The sequence below is a fragment of the Capsella rubella genome, unplaced genomic scaffold (assembly GCF_000375325.1).
Source record: "Capsella rubella cultivar Monte Gargano unplaced genomic scaffold, Caprub1_0 scaffold_3, whole genome shotgun sequence".
NCBI classification, from domain to species: domain Eukaryota; kingdom Viridiplantae; phylum Streptophyta; class Magnoliopsida; order Brassicales; family Brassicaceae; genus Capsella; species Capsella rubella.
Window position 1 is genome coordinate 6,916,056 of NW_006238921.1, and position 18,345 is coordinate 6,934,400.

Consider the following 18,345-nt stretch of genomic DNA (forward strand, 5'->3'; position numbering starts at 1 on the left):
TTTATGGTTTCAATCCGGTTAAACGAGAGCACCTCTATCGATTACACATAAACCACACAACCAAAAAACTTTTTGTCAAAATATCATATCTCAAAAAACCTTCCATAATCATGAACACAAGTCTTATGAAAACTTCTTTAACTGTTAAAAATGAACATATCCTCTTATTTTGAAGAAATATTTCATTCTTTTGCCTCAAATTCGAGGTCTTCTGATTCACAAGTACCCAAAAGATGTGTATAAAACAGAACAACCCCGATGATTTGCGGTCGGGTTTCATGTCTTCATATCTTGGGGTTTTTGGGAGTATGTGTTCATGTATGTCCTTGCATTAGATATAAACCGTCATGATTGAGTCTTAATTCTACCTTCTCCTTCTTTTCCTTGATCCAGGTTTGGTTGATTCCAGTGCTACACTCTTGTTCCCTGCAACTGACGCGGTTTCCATAGTAGTTTGTTTGCTACTTCCAGCAACAGATCTCCCACATTCACCTTCCTTGCCTGTTTTTGACTTCTCAACATCTTCCTCTGAAACCACAGCTTTGCTGTTTGTCGAATAGCGCTTATACTTAAACCAGTTACTAACCTACAGAATAGAACGAGCTCTTAGGAAATGAAACAGGTCGACTAAAAGGGACAAAGAAAAAAAACAATTCACTAGGAGAAATTTCTTACTTGCGTAATTGTCATTCGTAGCTCCTTCGCTAAGCTCTCCTTTGTGGCTTTGTCTGGATATTGATTCTCTTGAAAGGATATGTATAATCTCTGCATAAAAGAGGAATCCATTAAATCAATAGCTTCGTCATAATAATTTAAGATGGGCCTTTAAGCATCATGATAGCTATATCTTTCACCTGAGCTTTTGGATCTGTCTGTTTATAAGCTGAAGAGCTGCTTTTTTCACCAGAAGGTCCAGAACAACCATTTTCTCCAGGACCTTGTTCTCGCACTTTTAAAGTATCATTTTTATCTGCCCTTTTCGACTTCCTTCTAGGTTTCTTAGACGTATGATCTTCAGCACTTGAAGATTGTTTCAGAGGCGCAGTGTCCCCTTCATCTTCTGACTCAGAATTTTCTTTTCCCATTTTTGCAGTTGTATCCCAATCATCATCATCACTTGAGGAAGATGGAACATTCTCATATTCGTCCTGCACATATCATGCAATAGAAGATATCATTCAGAGGTTTATCCAAAAATCAAAAATAGATGTTCAATTATTAAATAACGAGAGACTACTCACATCATACAACTTTTTGTAATCCAGCCTTTCAACATTCCTCCTTTTGGGAACACCGGCAAGACCATCATCAAGCACAGCATCTGACTCTGAAATGGCTTCACACGGGAGCTGAAATTTCTTTCTGCCAGGATCCTCAAGTGGTGTAACTTTTTCTTGCTGATTAGACTCATTTCCTTTGAAGGAAGTTTCAATATCCTCAGAGTCTGATGTACAATCAGAATTTGAACTTTCTTGTATTTCATCTTCATCACGAGTAGGGGCTTCAGGATCATAGTCATCATCCTCAGAATCATCAGATGGAAGGGCCATTATATCTTTCATTATATCTTTCCCTTCTTTAAATGACTCAATCATTTCGTCAGATGCAGAAGTGAAATCAGATTCATCAGAACTACCATCTTCGTTCTCAGACTCTTCACTGTTATCTTCTTCATTTTCATTATCATTCAAACCATCTGGATTATACTCTTCATCATCAGAATCATCTGACGGAAGATCACAATTCAGATTTTGATCTCCACCAGACAATAATGCTGCTGCCTCAGGAAATATTTTCTACACAAAAACTCAAGTCAGGTGTCTTGTTATGTTTCCTCTCCTCTTTTAACAAAAAAAAAATCGATATACATACCTCCCAACTGTCGCTGACCGAAAGTTTTGTCCCTAGAGAATCATTAAGCAAGTCCAAGCTGTCATCTTTGCAATCACAACCGGGGCATAGCCAACCCTCATCATCAGGAGGAACTACAGATGACATAATCAATAAGTCATTTACAAACACCAGCAAGAACTGCTCAAAAACACTACCATGTACACAGGCCAGAGATTATTACTATCTTCTTTTCGCAAAGGTGGTTCAAGACAGTATTGGTGAAAGCCTCGGTCGCAAAACCCATCACATAGTATGATATCATTATCAACAGACAAGTCCTTAGAGCCACATTTTGCACAGAAGATCTGCGATTAATTAACTGCTCGTATTATCAATACTTCTACAGAAAAAGCTGCTTCGATCTAAAGAAACAGGGGAATAAAGCTTGAGTTGTGGAATAGGTTCACTTACATCCTCGCTCGAAATCTCTCCATCAGAATCAAATAAAGACTCTGGAAGGCTTCCTTCAGCACAGAGTGTGTCCAGGTGCTGAAAAAGATCTCTAATTTTAAGCTTGCGCCGCAGAATTTCCTGTGTGGCTCGTTCAAGCTCTTTCTCTGGCCTTAGCTTTTCCAGGCTACAAAGAACACATCATCAACAATACTGAGTGAAATCAGAAAATAAATCTCACAGAAGATACCTATGCCACTAGAATAACGCCTGAATAAGGAAAAGGAACAAATGTCATCAAGAGACAAACCTTGAACCTTTCCATCCTTCTAAAGAATAGGCATCAATAAGGTTTTGCTCATAGCTGATCCGGTTTAGAAAGTATCGAAGTTTCTTTTTGATTCTTGTGTACTCATCATCTTCTCTAACTTGTCCTTTCTTCATAGTCTTATTTCTTTTCTTTGGTCTACCTACAGGTTTGTTATTAGCAGGAACCAAAGATGGTCCAGCAGCTTCTTTAGATTTCTGAGCACTCTTGTGGCTTGAAAACAACACCTTCCTTTCACCACCTCCTCCTAACCTCTTTGAACTCTTAGATGACTTGGACAGCTGGATATCAAATTGTCCACTGCAAGGAAGACCGAGGACAAGTTCGCGATGAGACCCTGAAAATTTGGTTTTGGCATTAGATCTCTTCTTCTCGGTTTGAGGAGATGGTTTCTGTACTTCCTTCCCATTTCCATTTTCCCTAATTTCATGATGCAAATGCCCATCTTCGTTTGCATCATTTGGCATGTTACTCCCTGCCACTGATGGTTTTAGAGGTACGGAGGCATTGCCTTGTTCAGATGCATTGTCAACAGTTGGATTAACCTCTCTTCCGCAATCTACATTTATCTGCTTCGAACCAGATGCACTACTCCTAGTAACCCGTTTACAAGCTGCTCCATTCATTTTCTACAACCAGATAAGAGTTTATTCTGCTATCCTCGAAGATAAAGCAATCAGGCGTTTCCAAATCAGCAAAGGTTTTAAATACGCTCGTAGATTCCTATACTCAAACAGAGAAGCGAAACACGTATGATAGATCAGAATCAATATGAGCAAACACAAGAACCTCACAAAAGAAAAATGGCAGCTTCGTAAAACATTTTATGCGATATCTTTGTGCTGTTCCTAAGACATCTAAAGCTACAAACGTACTTGACAGAGATCTTAAACAAGAAACAAAAACAGATCGAGGCAATCGTTTTTGGAGAAAAAGATGAGCACAAGAAAAGAAAAGAGAAAACGCGATAAACTAATCAAGCTGAAACGAGGTTAGATTTGGAATACCAAATCTCGATTGCTAGCCGCTAAGCTGAGTATCGAAATTTTCGAAATAAGAAAAGAACCCTCACCTATAAACTAAAATGTCAGGTTCTTCGATCTCTCTGTCCGCCAAACACTTTACCTTTTTCCCTCGCCCGCGAAATGTCCCGCGATATTATTTTTCGAGAAGAAAGTAACTGGGTGGGTGAATTGAGAAGAAGAAGAATGAACAAGGAGAAGAAGAAGCCTTGCAAGGTCGCTCAGATAAAGGTGGACGGAGTAACGACGTTATTTGGGCCTCATTATGCATTATATTCTTAATGGGTCTACTTATGAGGCCCATTTATACCAATGTCGTAGTAAAAATTATATAATTAATTTCTTTTATGGAATCGGAGGGAATGGTATTTCGTATTTGTTTATCGGCACAGTAAACCAATCTTTCTTGACTATAAACAACTTCTGTCAAAATGATATCCGCCAAGGAGAAATTTATTTGGTAATTTCTATATCTACCAATATGGGACTGACTCATCAGTTACTGTTAATCTTGGTCGAAAGGGTTGATCCTTAGCTCTTTGTTTCTCTGATTAGACTTTGACATTATTGATCTGTTTTTTTTGCATTAGAATGACCGTTGACTACTGAGAAAGAGATACTTGAGACAAGATAAGAGAAACTTATAAAAACAAAAGAATTATATTAGTCATGTCGAGTAAGATAACAAAAGAGATTCCAACGACACTAATGGTGTTTGTCGAAATGTTAAGGAGCCTTAATAACCCAACAAAAACTTGTTACTTGGCTTAGAGAGAAAAAGAAATACTCTGTTTTACAAGAACCGGCAATACAAGTGTCATAGAGAATCCTTAGAGAAAGAGAAGTGTCAGATAGGCTCACCACCATTGTAAGAGATAGCCTCAAATCCTTTGATCACAACTTGATGACTCTGTACGGGCCTTCTTTGCATCTACGTCATTACCGGCTCCATCTGCAGGCCGTTTTCCTCTGTGGTAGCAGTAGGAAACATACAAGAATCATAAGGTTTTACCATATTTGGAAAACAAGATAACAAACCTGCAAACATAACAGTACTGACAAAGTAATTGTAGAGGCTGATGGCTTCGTAACAACACTGGTGTCGCTGATAAAGGAAGGCGCCTCTCCATGCAAAACCTGTGACATACATGGACAGTTACATCAATTATATAAAAGATGTGAAGAAAAAACTAATGTGGCAAAATGGTGCTTAAGAGTTACTTTTAAGAGCTCAGCTTTTGAGGGAAGCCTTTCGGTTGCTACCAGAGCTGTTTTGTGTGGCGAGCTCTCAGCAAGAGCTTTAAGCAAATCAAGCTTCATCGGCTCTGGAAGCTGGTAAAAAAGAATTTGGTATATACTAAGATGACCACGAAAACTCGCTTCTGGAGTAATAATATTACTTTTACCGAAACAAGAAAGAATATAGACAAGCAACAATATTGTGTACAAACAAAAAAGTTGCACGCAAGTTGAGAGCCACACAGGTTTGACTTCATGCCCTCAACTCCGTTAACTAGTCTATAATATGCTCGAGAGCATACATATAGATCCTATACAGACATCAAACTTGTTGACAAAAAGGTTAATAGATTACACTTTACCTTGTCAAAAATAGGCATGATGTGCCTTTTCAAGAAGTTAAGAAACTTGCTATCCGAACCACCTCTCTGTTCACAAGAGGACGAAGTTAGTTTGATCTATGCTTCTAAGTATCTTAAATATTTAATATACAAGTGCTAGGAAACAATAACTCTAAATCCGTACCACAATGAATGGAAGAGCCACTTGCAGGTATAATATTAACCTGTCAAGACAATATGCATCTGAAACCTGCAAAAATCATATTTGGGCATCAAGAGTAGTTCTATGTCACAATGAGACCTTCAGAAACCCATGCTTCCAACCAAGAGTATCAAACCATATTAAGATTAAAGTATTTACAAAGGTAAAATCTTTGTAGACATTCCCATAGTTGTTACTAAACTAAGGCAACTGTTGACCCACTCCCTTTGCTCATGTCTAGACTAGGAAGAATGCTGGAGTTCAAGAAAAATTCTAACTTAATGAAAGTTACGTGGCATCTTTCTCACATGCTAGCAATGAAACTTGACATCAAACATTCACGCAAGATAAAACAATTGAGACTAACAAATGCAAGAATTGCTCACATACAAGATTATACATGTTTTCTAAGCTTTTTGCGAGAGACAGTGAAGTCTATGCTAAGACAAGTTTCCTTTTAATCTCACAAACAAGCAAAAGACTCACATTCAACTTTGCATCCAAATTAGCCAGCCCTTCAACAATTCCTACAAGCTCTTGCATTCTTTCTTGAGGAGTTTTCACCCCAAATATACTCAAACTTGTTAAGAAAGCCATAAACATCTTGATTTCTTCTCCACTTACATGCCCTAGGGTCTGGAAACATCGAATGAATGTCAGAGAAGGGCTAAAAGAAGAAAAGTCAGGCAAAAGGAACAAAAAAAAAAACTCCATCTGGCTGATGATTGGCCTAACCTTTTTGATTAAATCGGTTATATGTCTTTCAATTTCTTCTTGTGGGTTTAGCAGTTCCCCTTTGAGAGGGAGCACCTAGATAGAATGACAAAATTAACATAAAAGAAATAAGCCTTTCCAAATGGATTCCTTACATTCCCATTAGCTTGCAATACAAAAAAAAAATCGTTTTTACATCTTGTTCTATAAAGAACATCTCTCAGTGATAAACAAACTTCCAAAATAAGAAATAACTCCACTTAATATGTGCTAGTTAGTACCCACTCAAGTTGATTTAGCAGAATATTCTTTACCTGTTCTTATCAATAGGACCAAAAGATTATGTATGCAATACAAGTCTATTTCATATCAGTAAGTGAAAATGTCAAAATAGGTTAGCTTGATGGGAAAATAAAACAGAGAGTTACGAATTTCACCAACGTTAAGTATATCTAAGTATATAGCAGAACCTCAAAAATAGAAAACAACACTTAAGAAAAGACTCTGACCTTATCTCTGATATAGTGCAAAACCTTTACACAGATTTGATCAGTAGTAAGATTAGCCTCAGTATGCTTGAACAATGCTGTTAAAGATGCTGCTACACCATAATGGTAAAAAATAAAACATAAGTAGCCGCTCAATTACCATCAGTACCAACATAATATATATATATATATATATATATATATAAGATTTTGAGTACACCGCAACCTGCAGTCTGTGAATTAGACACTTATGTTATGCTTTCTAGGATGGACTGAGTAAACTTACAGATACCACCGTATCTACCATAATACTGAACTGCCAAAATTACTAATATTATCAAAGTAGCATCACCACTGTAAGATGAATGCAGAAGAAATCAAATTACCCTTTGTGTCCTGCTGGAATAATGACATAAAAGCCCCATGCACAGCATCAAGCTGCTCCTGTTGATCTATGTGCATCCAACATATAAATCCGAGTCAGGTGGGAAAACCCAAATAGGTAGATCAAAGTTAAATGACCAAAATCTCAGAATTACCAGTGTCTAGACATTGTACTAGAACATCAACTATTTCAGATACAAACTCAGGTGTATCTTTGCAGAACAGCGGCAGCTTACAGATGGCTTGAACTTGTACCTATAAATAAGAAGAAGATATAAGTTTTTAAGGAAATACAATATCAAACGACCAAGAAACTCAGAATTGTGCATAATTATACTCTATCATCTTGGAAATAAGTAAAAAATGGCCTTTGAGTCATGTCTCCTCTCAGTGTCACACCAAAACAGTTGGTTTTACTTAAACAGAAGATATACACTGGTATTCATGTCTCTGTACCTTGTCAGAATCAGGCATGATGTGCTTGCGCAAGAAGTTATGAAACTTGTTACGTGAAGCATTTAAATCAGGATATTGCTTATGTTCTTCCTGCTTCTCTTCCGGGGTCTGTTCCTGATTCTCTTTCGGCTTCTCTTCTGAATTCTGTTCCTGATTCTCTTCTGGATTTTCAGTTTCTTTCTCTCTTTCTCTCTCTTTCTCTTTGCCTTTTCCATTCTCATCCATATCGATGATGATGAAATTAGAGAGAAGATGCATCGGTTTAGGAGTAGCCCGGACATTGGGGCTTTCTTCAGGACATACACCCGCAACCATGTACACTGTCGTTAGAGAAACCCTCACATATCCTTTATCGGCAACTTCAGTTCCGTTACTCATCTTACAAATAGCGACGACGTCTTCATCACATTCCTCAATCTCCGCTATTATCACTCCATGATATGAGCAACAACCATAGGATTTTGGTCCCGGACCCGAATAAATCTGATCTCCTGGTTTCCACAACTCATCTTCAAAAGTAACTAAGTCTGCTCCTATAGGATACTTTGGAAGTAGTAGCAATGCTTCCTCCAATGAGTCGATGGTTCGAATCGACTTTATTCTTCTTTTGTGCATCTGTGGTTCGTCTGCATTTGGAGGCTCATAGTCCTGACAATCAAACTCTTTGCAGATTTCCAAAGGAATCCCTTTTTCTTTTATGTATAACAGGCAATCCTTCATTGAATTTCCATAACAATCGTGTCCTTCCGCAGCTTGTTCATCACGATCAAGATATTCAGGACGGCAAAAAGCGCATAGGTACCATGCACAAAGAGGAATATATCTTTCCTCCCAATTGCGCATAATCATAGTAGCACTAACTAAGTCTGAAGACGCATAGGCCCAACAAATCAGGTGTAAGAACTGATTTCTTATGTAACCTAGGATTACTTTCCATGACTTGGTCGTCAGAAATTTTAATAATTTCTACAAAGAAGAAAAAACATAGGTAATTAGGTAAAGGTAGAGTTGTGGAGATAACTCTTAATAATTTCTTAAAAGATAATAATGAGAATATTAAAATATAGAATGTTACCTTTTTGTTTATCTTCCAAAGGATACAAGCAAGTTCATGATCGTCATATAAGGTAAATTTAGTCACTGGCGACGTATCTTTTGCTAGTCTAAGTCCAGATAAACCCACAAGCTCTTCAACATGGAAATCTTCTAAAAAGCAGATTCCCGTCTTATCTAGTCCAAAGAGTACGTGCTCAGGAAGATGTTCCATAAGATTCTCAAACGCCTCCATATTAGGAGGGACTGGAAGGTTTTCGTTAGACGTTGAGCCTCTGTAACTGAAAAAAATAAATAAGAAACGAAGATGAGCAATGATGAGCGTTTACCATATTTGGAAAACAGATAAGAAACCTGTAAAACTAACAATACTGGTCCTGCATAGGTTAATGGCTTTGTGGCTTCTTTCCAAGAAAGCTTTACAACACGGGTGTCCCCGATCAAGGAAGGCGTTTCTGCATGCAAAACCTGTAACATACATGGACACCACAGTTTACCCTGAATTGCCTAGAGAAAAAGAGGGGAAAAGAAGAAGAGGGTATAGCTCTGTTTTTCACCTCTGTCATTGCGAGAATGTTAATGCATGACCTTATTTTAGTTTTTATATCCTGTCTGTTCGTATACTGAAAGGGTACTTTCGTTAGATGAACCCCAAAATAGAAAAGAGAAGTAGTGGAAAGGGAAAAAAGTGAGTATTTCTCACCAAGTCTGCCTCCTCGTCACCATTCATAGGATTAGAAGCCAAATTGGCTTTGTCATTGTCACTCATCTCCTGTATCAGTTTCTCCATTGATGCTTTGATTAGTTCCTCAAGATCTGTCAATCTGCACTTACGCTTATTTTTATTAAAACAGTGTTCTTGAAACAAAACACCAATAAAACTCTTACAAGAAGAAATAAAACCCATACCTCTCAGTGAATTCTTTGTATAACTTCGGTAAATCATCCCCTATTCTATCTGATGGTATCCTGGTCACAAATTTGTACCCGCATAAGCTGTTTGTTGCATAAGGAACCTACATGTTCAACAATAACAGATTAGTAAGAAGAAATAAAAAGGACCTAACCAAGCAGATCAAAATAGTTGGACAACCTTGTGCGCCATATGATGAAACATGTATAATAAGCACTCAACATATATGGAGTCCAATTTTTCCACAGTCATCTTGGCAGGCATGTATTTCTGAAAGAAAATGATAATAGTAAATATGATATGACATCAAATATGTTAAGACAATAAATGTTGTGGCAAGACGCTGCTTAAAGTTACCTTTAAAAGCTGAACTATCGAGGGAAGCATCTGGACTGCATCCAGAAATGTTGTGTGTGGCGAGCTCTCAGCAAGAGCTTTAAGCAAATCAAGCTTCATCGACCCTGGAAGCTGGTAGAAAAGGATTTAACAAGGAAGAAGATAGTCAAGCAACAATATTATGTAGAAACAAAAAAAGTTGCACGCAAGTTGAGAGCAACTCAGGTTTGAGTTCATGCCCTCAACTCCATTAACTAGCCTATTCTTAATTTTCCTAGGAGAATGTACATTCTAAAATACTGTCAACATATCAACGGAAATGTTTGATTGTACCTTGTCAAAATCGGGCATGATGTGCTTTTTCAAGAAATTAAGAAATTTCGTATCTGTACCACATCTCTGTTCATAACAGGACAAAGTTAGTAAGATCTATGGTTTACAGCATCTTAAATATTTAACATACAAGTCCTAAGCAGCTATAACTCTGAATCCGTACCACACTGAATGGAAGAGCCGATTGCAGGTATGGTATCAACCTCTCAACAAAATCTGCATCTTGAATCTGCGAAAACCATATTAGGACATCAGAAGTAGTCCTGTGGCACAATAATGAAATCATATAAATAGAAACTTCAGAAACTCATGCTAGCAACTATGAGTATCTACCATATTAGGATTAGAGTAATTACTAATGTAAATCTTTGTATACATTCCCACAGTTAATAAACTGAGACAACTGTTGACCCACTCCCTTTGCTCATTTCTAGACTAGTCAGTATTCTAGAGTTCAAGAAAATAAATGTAACGTAATGAAATTTTAGTGGCATCCTTCTCAGTTTTCACATATACTACCAATGAGACTTCAGATCAAACATTCACACAAGATAAAACATTGGAGACTAACACATGTAATAATTGCACACATAAAGATTGTATATCTGTTCTAAGCTTATTGCCAGAGAGAGGGTGAAGTCTATTCTAATACAAGTATCATTATAATCTCACAAACATGAAAACTACTCACATTAAACTTTGCATCCAAATCAACCTGCCGTTCAACAATTTCTACAAGTTCGGGTATTCTTTCTTGAGGAGCTTTCAGTCCAAATTTACTCAAACTTGTCAAGAAATTCGTAACCATCTTGATTTCATCTCCCCTTACTTTCCCTAGGCTCTGGAAAAGATGGAAGAATGTCAGAGAAGGGCTATAAGAAGAAAGCAAGGCAAAGAGAAACAGTGGCTAATGATAATTGGCCTAACCTTTTCGATTAAATTGTGTAATGTGTTATGCTGAAATAGTGTCAAAAACGTCTCATGTACAGCATCAAGCTGCTCCTGTTGATCTATGTGCATGCATCATATAAGTCTGAGTCAGATGGTAAAAACTAAATAGGTAAACTTAGAGTTAAATGACCAAAATATCAGAATTACCAGTATCTAGACACCAGACTAGGACACCAATTATGTCAGATACAAGCTCAGGTGTAAATTTACAGAACAGCGGAAGCTTCTTGATGGCTTGAACTCGTATCTACAAATAAGAAGAACACGAGAAGTTTATAAAGAAAGAACAATATCAGACAACCAAGAAACTGAGAATTGTGCAGAATCAGGTGTTTCCTCTTGGAAATAAGAAAAAATTGTCCCGAGTCCCAGTCCCTCTCAATGTGTCACGCCAAAACAAACAGTTAAGAACAACACACAGAGAAATCATGCAAAAACTTGATTTAATACTGTATCTTTCTTGGTTTAACACAGAGAAATCAAAAAATAATTTATCCTCCGTGAAACTAAGTTTAAGCATTACAAAGTAGTCTGAAGTTCCCTTCTGGATACACAAGCGCAACGAAATCTACAGTGTACTTGTAGATAATTTGCATATGTTAAAAAGACTTTGTGTACATACCTTAGGACCCACTTTCTCGATTATAGCTTTGTACGCCTTAAAAGCTTGCTTTGAGTGAGTGTGGAAAAAGTGGAAGTACTTAGTAATTAGCTCAGCTCCAAGCTCCATGGTCTCGATGCTCCTTTTGGAGAAGTTGATAATCCCTTCATATTCTCTAACACACTGCAATTTAAGAGGAAGTTTACTGTCTTAGAAACACTCTAAACCCTAAGTAACAAAGCAATCCCCAAACATGAATGAAACCAGTAACCATTTTCAAGCCAGTAACCATTGAGGAAAACAGCGATTAACAACAAAATCGAAACAGAGAACGATCGATAATGATTTCAAAACCTGAGACTTGTCCGTAGACTCTCTCAGGCTCTGTTCAAACTCCCAAAGCTTCGCTATGTGATTGGCATCTTCGGAAGACTGTTCTACCATGACGAAAAGTTCGAACTGGAGCTGAAATCGAGAAAACCCAAGCACATCAGTGTATATTTACACAATTTCGGCTGAGGAAAACACAAGCGAATGATAGAAATCTGAAAATACCAAAAGATATACAAAATGGTTACAGAGATTGAAAGAATCGAATCTGTTCTCTCTCACTCAACAAATCAACCCTCACACTCACAAGGAGATCTCGTGTTCTTCAAGCTCTCGTCGTCACGCTTGGAAAAAAAACGACAACGAAAACAATGCAGAAAAAGAAAGTAAACAACGTCTCTCTTATCTTTAGCTCAGTAACGGCAAACCTTCTAAATCATCTGGTAGCTTTGCTTTACTCTTTGCCAAAGATCTTCAGCTCACGGCAAACCTTCTGAATCATCTAGTAGCTTTGCTTTACTCTTTCGCAACCCTCGCCACCTCAGCTAAAAATTACCCTTTTTGGCATTTTGGTGTGTTCAATGAATTAGCCCTTAACGGCAAACGCTTCAAACTGGGCGGGAAAATTTCCCTCCTTCAACTTAAATCTACAAAGTTCTATAGCGAGGCATACATACCTATCAAGTGTGAAGTGAACAAAGCCGGCCGTAGGGCCCATGATGAACCAAAGAATGAATTACAAACTATCTTTGCAGTTTGAGTTTAGAAGGCCTAAAGGAGGCCCATATAAAATCTGTCCCAGCGTATAAATTAATAAATACAATAAAAAGGCATATATTATCGCCTGGACAAACCTGCTAAATTGATCAAAAAATTCATCAACCCGTCGCTGCTCCGAAATTTTTGAACCACAAGGATATGACGACTATGTCGGAAGATGAACGGAATGAGTTTGTCCGTATGCGGAAGGAATACTGGCGTCGAGTGGCCGAATGCGATGTACGTGTACTTGTTTGTTTTCTTAATATATCTAATATGTTTAATTTCTAGGGTTTTGATTGGGAACAAGGAGCTATTATTAAATTTGAGAGATTCTTTGCTTAGGGTTTCGATATGGAGGGTGTAATAATACCAAGAGGAATCGCTGGACTGTCGTACGCCAACTGTAAACACCGACATTTTAGGCTTAAGGCTTCTTTACCCAAGATTTATGCTATTGCGGGGCTTCATCGTTACAACATGCTCAAGGTTAATGTTAATGTTGATATGATATATACTGTACTTGTTCAATATATATAAATATTATTGTTTAATCTATTATATATACTTACTTTTTCAACTGGATATCTTTCTCAGGGGACAAATTTCCAGTACTTTGACTTACTTAAATACAGCAAGGCAGGGTACTGTGTGCGGTCTTTCTTCATAACTTTGGCTGCAATAGATCCTTGCAGCCAATTGCAGAAAACCTTTCAGGTTCGACTTGATGAAAAGACCTATGGAAAACTGGATTTGACGATCTCTATTGCCAGACCTACCGATGAAGAGAAAGGTGATTCAATTGGATCACCTCGATCTAGTGCATTGTTCTCTTCATTTCTTTACAGTATAAAATCTAACTACTGACTATTGTTAATAATGTTGCCTAGTGACCACGAACAAGCGTTTCAGAGTTCACTTTCATGGTGAAGCAGTGGCCGATGCTTTCTACAAAGGTGCATTGCCAGATTGGCCCTCTGCTGATGAGCTTAATAATCAAAAACGATTTTACCTGGTAAGATTTATTAAGACACTGACCATGATCACTTTTTTTGCTTTGCTCATTCTCAGTTAAGCAGTGTGATCTGCTTTTATTGTTGCTTTTGGTAGGTGACTGAATCAGACTTGCTAGCCAATGACTGGATTCGCTTGTATTTGGAACTTACACTCTGTGTACGACATAAGGGGACTTCAGAGGTTTTTGTGTTTCTTTGTCATGCATAACACGTGCCTTTTTTTGTTGATAATTTACTTAACAGGTTGGTTTTTGTTGTTGTTGCATACAGAGAGATCTGTCCAAATTGCAGATTCTGACAGTGGCTATAGAAACTAAGGAAGATGTGCAGCCGCCTAATGCGCGACTCAAGGCCAAAAGTGCCATTGTCTACATCACGTTTAAGGGGTTGGCCGAGGCTGAGATTGGTGATGAGATTGGCGAACATGTTGAACGCAAAGCTATTGTTAGAAGAGTCCTGGATGAGTGTTCAGGGTACTTGACTCTCCGCGGTGGGTTTTCGAATGGAGAAAAGCCTCTGCATACTGCTGAGCAAACTGTGACTCTACCGAGTGGAGAAGATCAAAATTTGGAGAATGACTGCAAGCGATCCCGCTTAGACTAACTAAGTTACACCAGATAATAAACTTAAAGTTGTTCTGTTACGTGGATTTTGTTTCTGTGTGGTTTTTTTAAGTGCACCGCGTTTCTGAATACAATAAGCAAACTTAATTATAAATTGTCTACCCGTTATGCATCTTGAAGTAGGTTGTGAAAGAGAAGCCATAGATTTGAATTCCAGAAACACATTACAGAGATTGAGAAGACGAGCTGTGTGCAAAATCCTCGTGAAAGAGATGCAAACCCAATAAATATTTTGATGTCGAGTTTTAAACATTTCACCAAATCCTCTGATTTTTTTTTTTTAATGTTGGCTATTTTTGTGAGCTTCGTTTGGTGGTCCTTCACGACGATGGCTTGCTTGCTTTATTTAAGAGCAAGTCAGAATGCTTGCTTTCCTGAAACTAATTATGTGAAAGTATTACAAATCGAATTGAGCGAAGAACAACCAAACTAAATATATCATTGTACTGAGAATGTCTCCTTTGCTCTATTAATATGTTTCTATTCAGATTATTCTTTTGTTTCTCTCACACGCATGAAAATATACAAGGCGCTTCACAAATCGCAACCCATCTTTTTTTATGAACGTAGTCTTCACTTAACTCCTCTAATGTAAAACTTTTATATTATTTTTTGCCCCTCCAAGAATGTCATTTACAGGATAAAGATGTTTGATTGCACTTTCTCTATAGAGATCTCTTACAATATACACTATGATGCGTACAGAAGTTGGTTCCAAGTATATATATCGGGCAATCTTGGGAGGCACCAACGGCTGCAATCGGTTCCTCCGTCCTCCATCAAGGATGAGCATCTTGGGAGGCACCAACGGCTGAAACAAAGTTTTGATATTAAGCAACAACACACAATTCTTGAAGATGGAGGTTGACCACTTGGGTAACTTGATGATCCACGCAATGGCTCCTTTGTTCTTTTTAATTTTTTGTTTTCTCCTCTTTAACAGAAAAAAAAAAGCCAGTGTTCTTGGTTTAGTTGCTGACTTAATAAGTCCACTATTCTTTTATGTTATACTATTTTTTTTTAACTTGTTTTACAAGAGTATTCTGTATAAATATAAATTATCTAAGTAACAATATTATTAAGATGTATATACATTAACAAATTACATATTCTTGATATGAGATATGGGTTAGGGTTGGGGGAGCCGTGGCAAAACTATAAACGAATAAGAATAATAATATGACAAAACTATATATATACGCTTATTTAATAAATGATTAATGGTTTAATTAATTATAAATTAAGGGTAGATTTTTGGAATTCTATTGTAAAACACACAATTTTCTCTAGAATGAAACTATATGTGAAACGGAGGAAGTAATACTTTCCGAGCTCGTCAAGGAGGAAGAGAGTATGACAACTGGGTTGGAAGATGGTGGGAAAGAGTTTGTCCGTAGGCGGATAGATTACTGGCGTCGGGTGGCCGAATGCGATGTACGTGTACTTGTTTGTTTCCTTAATCTAATATGTTTAATTTCTAGGGTTTTTGATTGGGAACAAGAAGCTATTATTAAATTTGAGAGATTCTTTGGTTAGGGTTTCGATATGGAGGGTGTAATAATACCAAGAGGAATCGCTGGACTGTCGTACGTCAACTGTAAACACCGACATTTTAGGCTTAGGAATAGTTTACCCAAGATTTATGCTATGGCTGGGCTTCATCGCTACAATATGCTCAAGGTTAATGTTAATGTTGATCTGATATATACTGTACTTGTTCAATATATAACTGTCAATGTTAATCTATTATATATACATGTTCAACATTCAATTGAATATCTTTCTCAGGGGACAAATTTCCAGCACTTTGACTTACTTCAATTCAGCAAGTCAGGGGACTTTGTGCGGTCTTATTTCATTACTTCGGTTGCAATAGATCCTTGTAGCCAACTGCAGAAAACCTTTCAGGTTCGACTTGATGAAAAGACCTATGGAAATCTGGATTTGACAATCTCTATTGCCAGACCTACAGATGAAGAGAAAGGTGATTGGGTTGGATCACTTGTCCATTCATTTCTTTACAATATAAAATCTAACTACTGACTATTGTTAATGTTGCCTAGTGACCATGAAGAAGCCTTTCATAGCTCACTTTCATGTTGAAGCAGTGGCCGATGCTTTCTACAAAGGTGCATTGCCAGATTGGCCATCAGCTGATGAGCTGAATAATCGAAAACGTTTTTACCTGGTAAGATTTATAAAGACACTGACCATGATCACTTCTTTTGCTTTGCTCATTCTCAGTCTAGCAGTGTGATCTGCTTTTATCGTTGCTTTCGGTAGGTGACTGAATCAGACTTGCTAGCCAATGACTGGATTCGCTTGTATCTGGAACTTACCCTCTGTGTACGACATAAGGGGACTTCAGAGGTTTTTGTGTTTCTTTGTCATGCATAACACGTGCCTTTTTTTGTTGATAATTTACTTAACAGGTTGGTTTTTGTTGTTGTTGCATACAGAGAGATCTGTCCAAATTGCAGATTCTGACAGTGGCTATAGAAACTAAGGAAGATGTGCAGCCGCCTAATGCGCGACTCAAGGCCAAAAGTGCCATTGTCTACATCACGTTTAAGGGGTTGGCCGAGGCTGAGATTGGTGATGAGATTGGCGAACATGTTGAACGCAAAGCTATTGTTAGAAGAGTCCTGGATGAGTGCTCAGGATACTTGACTCTCCGCGGTGGGTTTTCGAATGGAGAAAAGCCTCTGCATACTGCTGAGCAAACTGTGACTCTACCGAGTGGAGAAGATCAAAATTTGGAGAATGAGTGCAAGCGACCTCGCTTAGACTAACTAAGTTACACTAGATAATAAACGTTTCTGTGTGGTTGTTTAAGTTAAATTCATGAACATACTATGTGACTATGCGTAGGGATATGTTCTATTTGGTTCTTACTTCTCTAAGAATATCTAAGGACTTGCAAGTTGTGCATCTAGGGACATTGTGAAAGCCATGGTTCTGTATTTGAGAAACATAGAAGAACACAAAGAGATTGATAAGACAAACACACAAGGATTTTGAGTTTGAGTTTTTAAACATTTAACCAATTCCTTGGACATTTTCATGTTGGCTTTTGTGGTGCTCTGAGTGGAATGCTAGTTATGTTGGGTTCTTTATGGTCCATTTATCTCAAGTAGTAGAATCCTATGATCTTTTTTGTTACTGGTACGATCAAATCACTGTATTTGATTTAAGGTATAAAAGGTTGATTTCTTTCTTCCATTTTCTATCTTCTACTAAAGCTTATTTGTCATGTTCATGCTACACTTGAAAGTCAGTTTATGAGCAAGTCAAAATGCTTGCTTGATTTCATAAAACTATTTATGTGGAAATCTTACAGATCAAATTACTGATCAGGTTAAACAACTGATCTTACAGAGACACAAACTGCTTCTATCATGAAAAACAGGGGAATAAATCTTGAGTTGTGGAATATATTTCCCTTACATCCTCGCTAGAAATCTCTCCATCAGAATTATATAAAAGACTGTGGAAGGGTTCCTTCAGAACAGAGTGTGTCCAGGTGCTGGATAATATCTCTAATTTAACATATGTCGCTCCAATAACACATTATTAAATGTCACCGAGAGACAAACCTTGTCCGTTTAGACCATTTCCAGTCTTCTAACAAAGTGCATCAATTAGGTTTTGGCTAGTGATAAATCCGGTTTAGAAAGTTTCTTTTTGATCCTTGCATGTGTACTCATCACCCTTCTCTAACTTCTCCATTCTTCATAGCCTTCTTTCTTTTTTCTTTGGCCTATCTACAAGACCGGGGGAACTAACAGCAAACTAAATATGATGCATGCAGCAGCTACTTTAGATATGTGAGAGATCTCTTGTGACTTGAAAAATCACCACCTCCTCCAAGCATCTTCGAAGTCGTGGCTGACAGTTTAGACCAGTGGATTTCAATTTGTCCACGGCAAAGAAGAGCAATGACAAGTTCACAATGCGATCTTGAGTGTATTTG

General features: G+C 37.7%; 4 protein-coding genes across 13 annotated transcripts; 2 read left to right on the forward strand and 2 right to left on the reverse strand.

Annotated features, from left to right (window-relative positions):
• Positions 1–86: 86 nt before the first annotated feature.
• On the reverse strand, positions 87–3,795 carry LOC17892254 (homeobox protein HAT3.1). The gene is made up of 9 exons (XM_023785505.1): positions 3,684–3,795; positions 2,594–3,334; positions 2,305–2,470; positions 2,075–2,198; positions 1,873–1,985; positions 1,242–1,796; positions 855–1,148; positions 676–765; positions 87–586 (listed from the first exon to the last, which is right to left on the reverse strand). The coding sequence occupies exons 2-9, from the start codon at positions 3,235–3,237 to the stop codon at positions 365–367; spliced, it is 2,208 nt and encodes a 735-aa protein (XP_023641273.1). The 5' UTR covers positions 3,238–3,334; positions 3,684–3,795; the 3' UTR covers positions 87–364.
• A 467-nt stretch (positions 3,796–4,262) lies between these two features.
• On the reverse strand, positions 4,263–12,503 carry LOC17891538. 9 transcript variants are annotated; one of them, XM_023785498.1, is made up of 26 exons: positions 12,403–12,503; positions 11,999–12,109; positions 11,666–11,827; positions 11,191–11,290; positions 11,020–11,102; positions 10,784–10,933; positions 10,256–10,321; positions 10,093–10,158; positions 9,781–9,891; positions 9,604–9,693; positions 9,420–9,526; positions 9,214–9,334; positions 9,068–9,133; positions 8,878–8,978; positions 8,533–8,791; positions 7,458–8,423; positions 7,157–7,256; positions 7,004–7,069; positions 6,639–6,730; positions 6,151–6,225; positions 5,902–6,051; positions 5,398–5,463; positions 5,235–5,300; positions 4,855–4,965; positions 4,694–4,770; positions 4,263–4,602 (listed from the first exon to the last, which is right to left on the reverse strand). In XM_023785498.1, the coding sequence occupies exons 2-26, from the start codon at positions 12,086–12,088 to the stop codon at positions 4,515–4,517; spliced, it is 3,429 nt and encodes a 1,142-aa protein (XP_023641266.1). In that variant the 5' UTR covers positions 12,089–12,109; positions 12,403–12,503; the 3' UTR covers positions 4,263–4,514. The 9 variants fall into 9 exon arrangements, 8 of the variants coding, with proteins under 8 accessions (XP_023641266.1, XP_023641267.1, XP_023641268.1 ...); XM_023785499.1 differs by lacking the exon at positions 12,403–12,503 and adding an exon at positions 12,200–12,391 and having other exon boundaries at positions 6,639–6,727; XM_023785500.1 differs by lacking the exon at positions 12,403–12,503 and adding an exon at positions 12,200–12,391 and having other exon boundaries at positions 4,897–4,965.
• A 320-nt stretch (positions 12,504–12,823) lies between these two features.
• LOC17893043 (UPF0725 protein At3g19520) lies at positions 12,824–14,352 on the forward strand. The gene is made up of 6 exons (XM_006298090.2): positions 12,824–12,973; positions 13,079–13,222; positions 13,331–13,526; positions 13,624–13,748; positions 13,844–13,930; positions 14,020–14,352. The coding sequence occupies exons 1-6, from the start codon at positions 12,893–12,895 to the stop codon at positions 14,350–14,352; spliced, it is 966 nt and encodes a 321-aa protein (XP_006298152.1). The 5' UTR covers positions 12,824–12,892.
• A 1,373-nt stretch (positions 14,353–15,725) lies between these two features.
• On the forward strand, positions 15,726–17,410 carry LOC111828545 (UPF0725 protein At3g19520-like). 2 transcript variants are annotated; one of them, XM_023785506.1, is made up of 6 exons: positions 15,726–15,806; positions 15,909–16,052; positions 16,161–16,356; positions 16,436–16,560; positions 16,656–16,748; positions 16,805–17,410. In XM_023785506.1, exons 1-6 carry the CDS (start codon positions 15,726–15,728, stop codon positions 17,162–17,164), a joined length of 999 nt encoding a protein of 332 aa, XP_023641274.1. In that variant the 3' UTR covers positions 17,165–17,410. The 2 variants fall into 2 exon arrangements, with proteins under 2 accessions (XP_023641274.1, XP_023641275.1); XM_023785507.1 differs by having other exon boundaries at positions 16,656–16,742; positions 16,832–17,410.
• Positions 17,411–18,345: the final 935 nt, after the last annotated feature.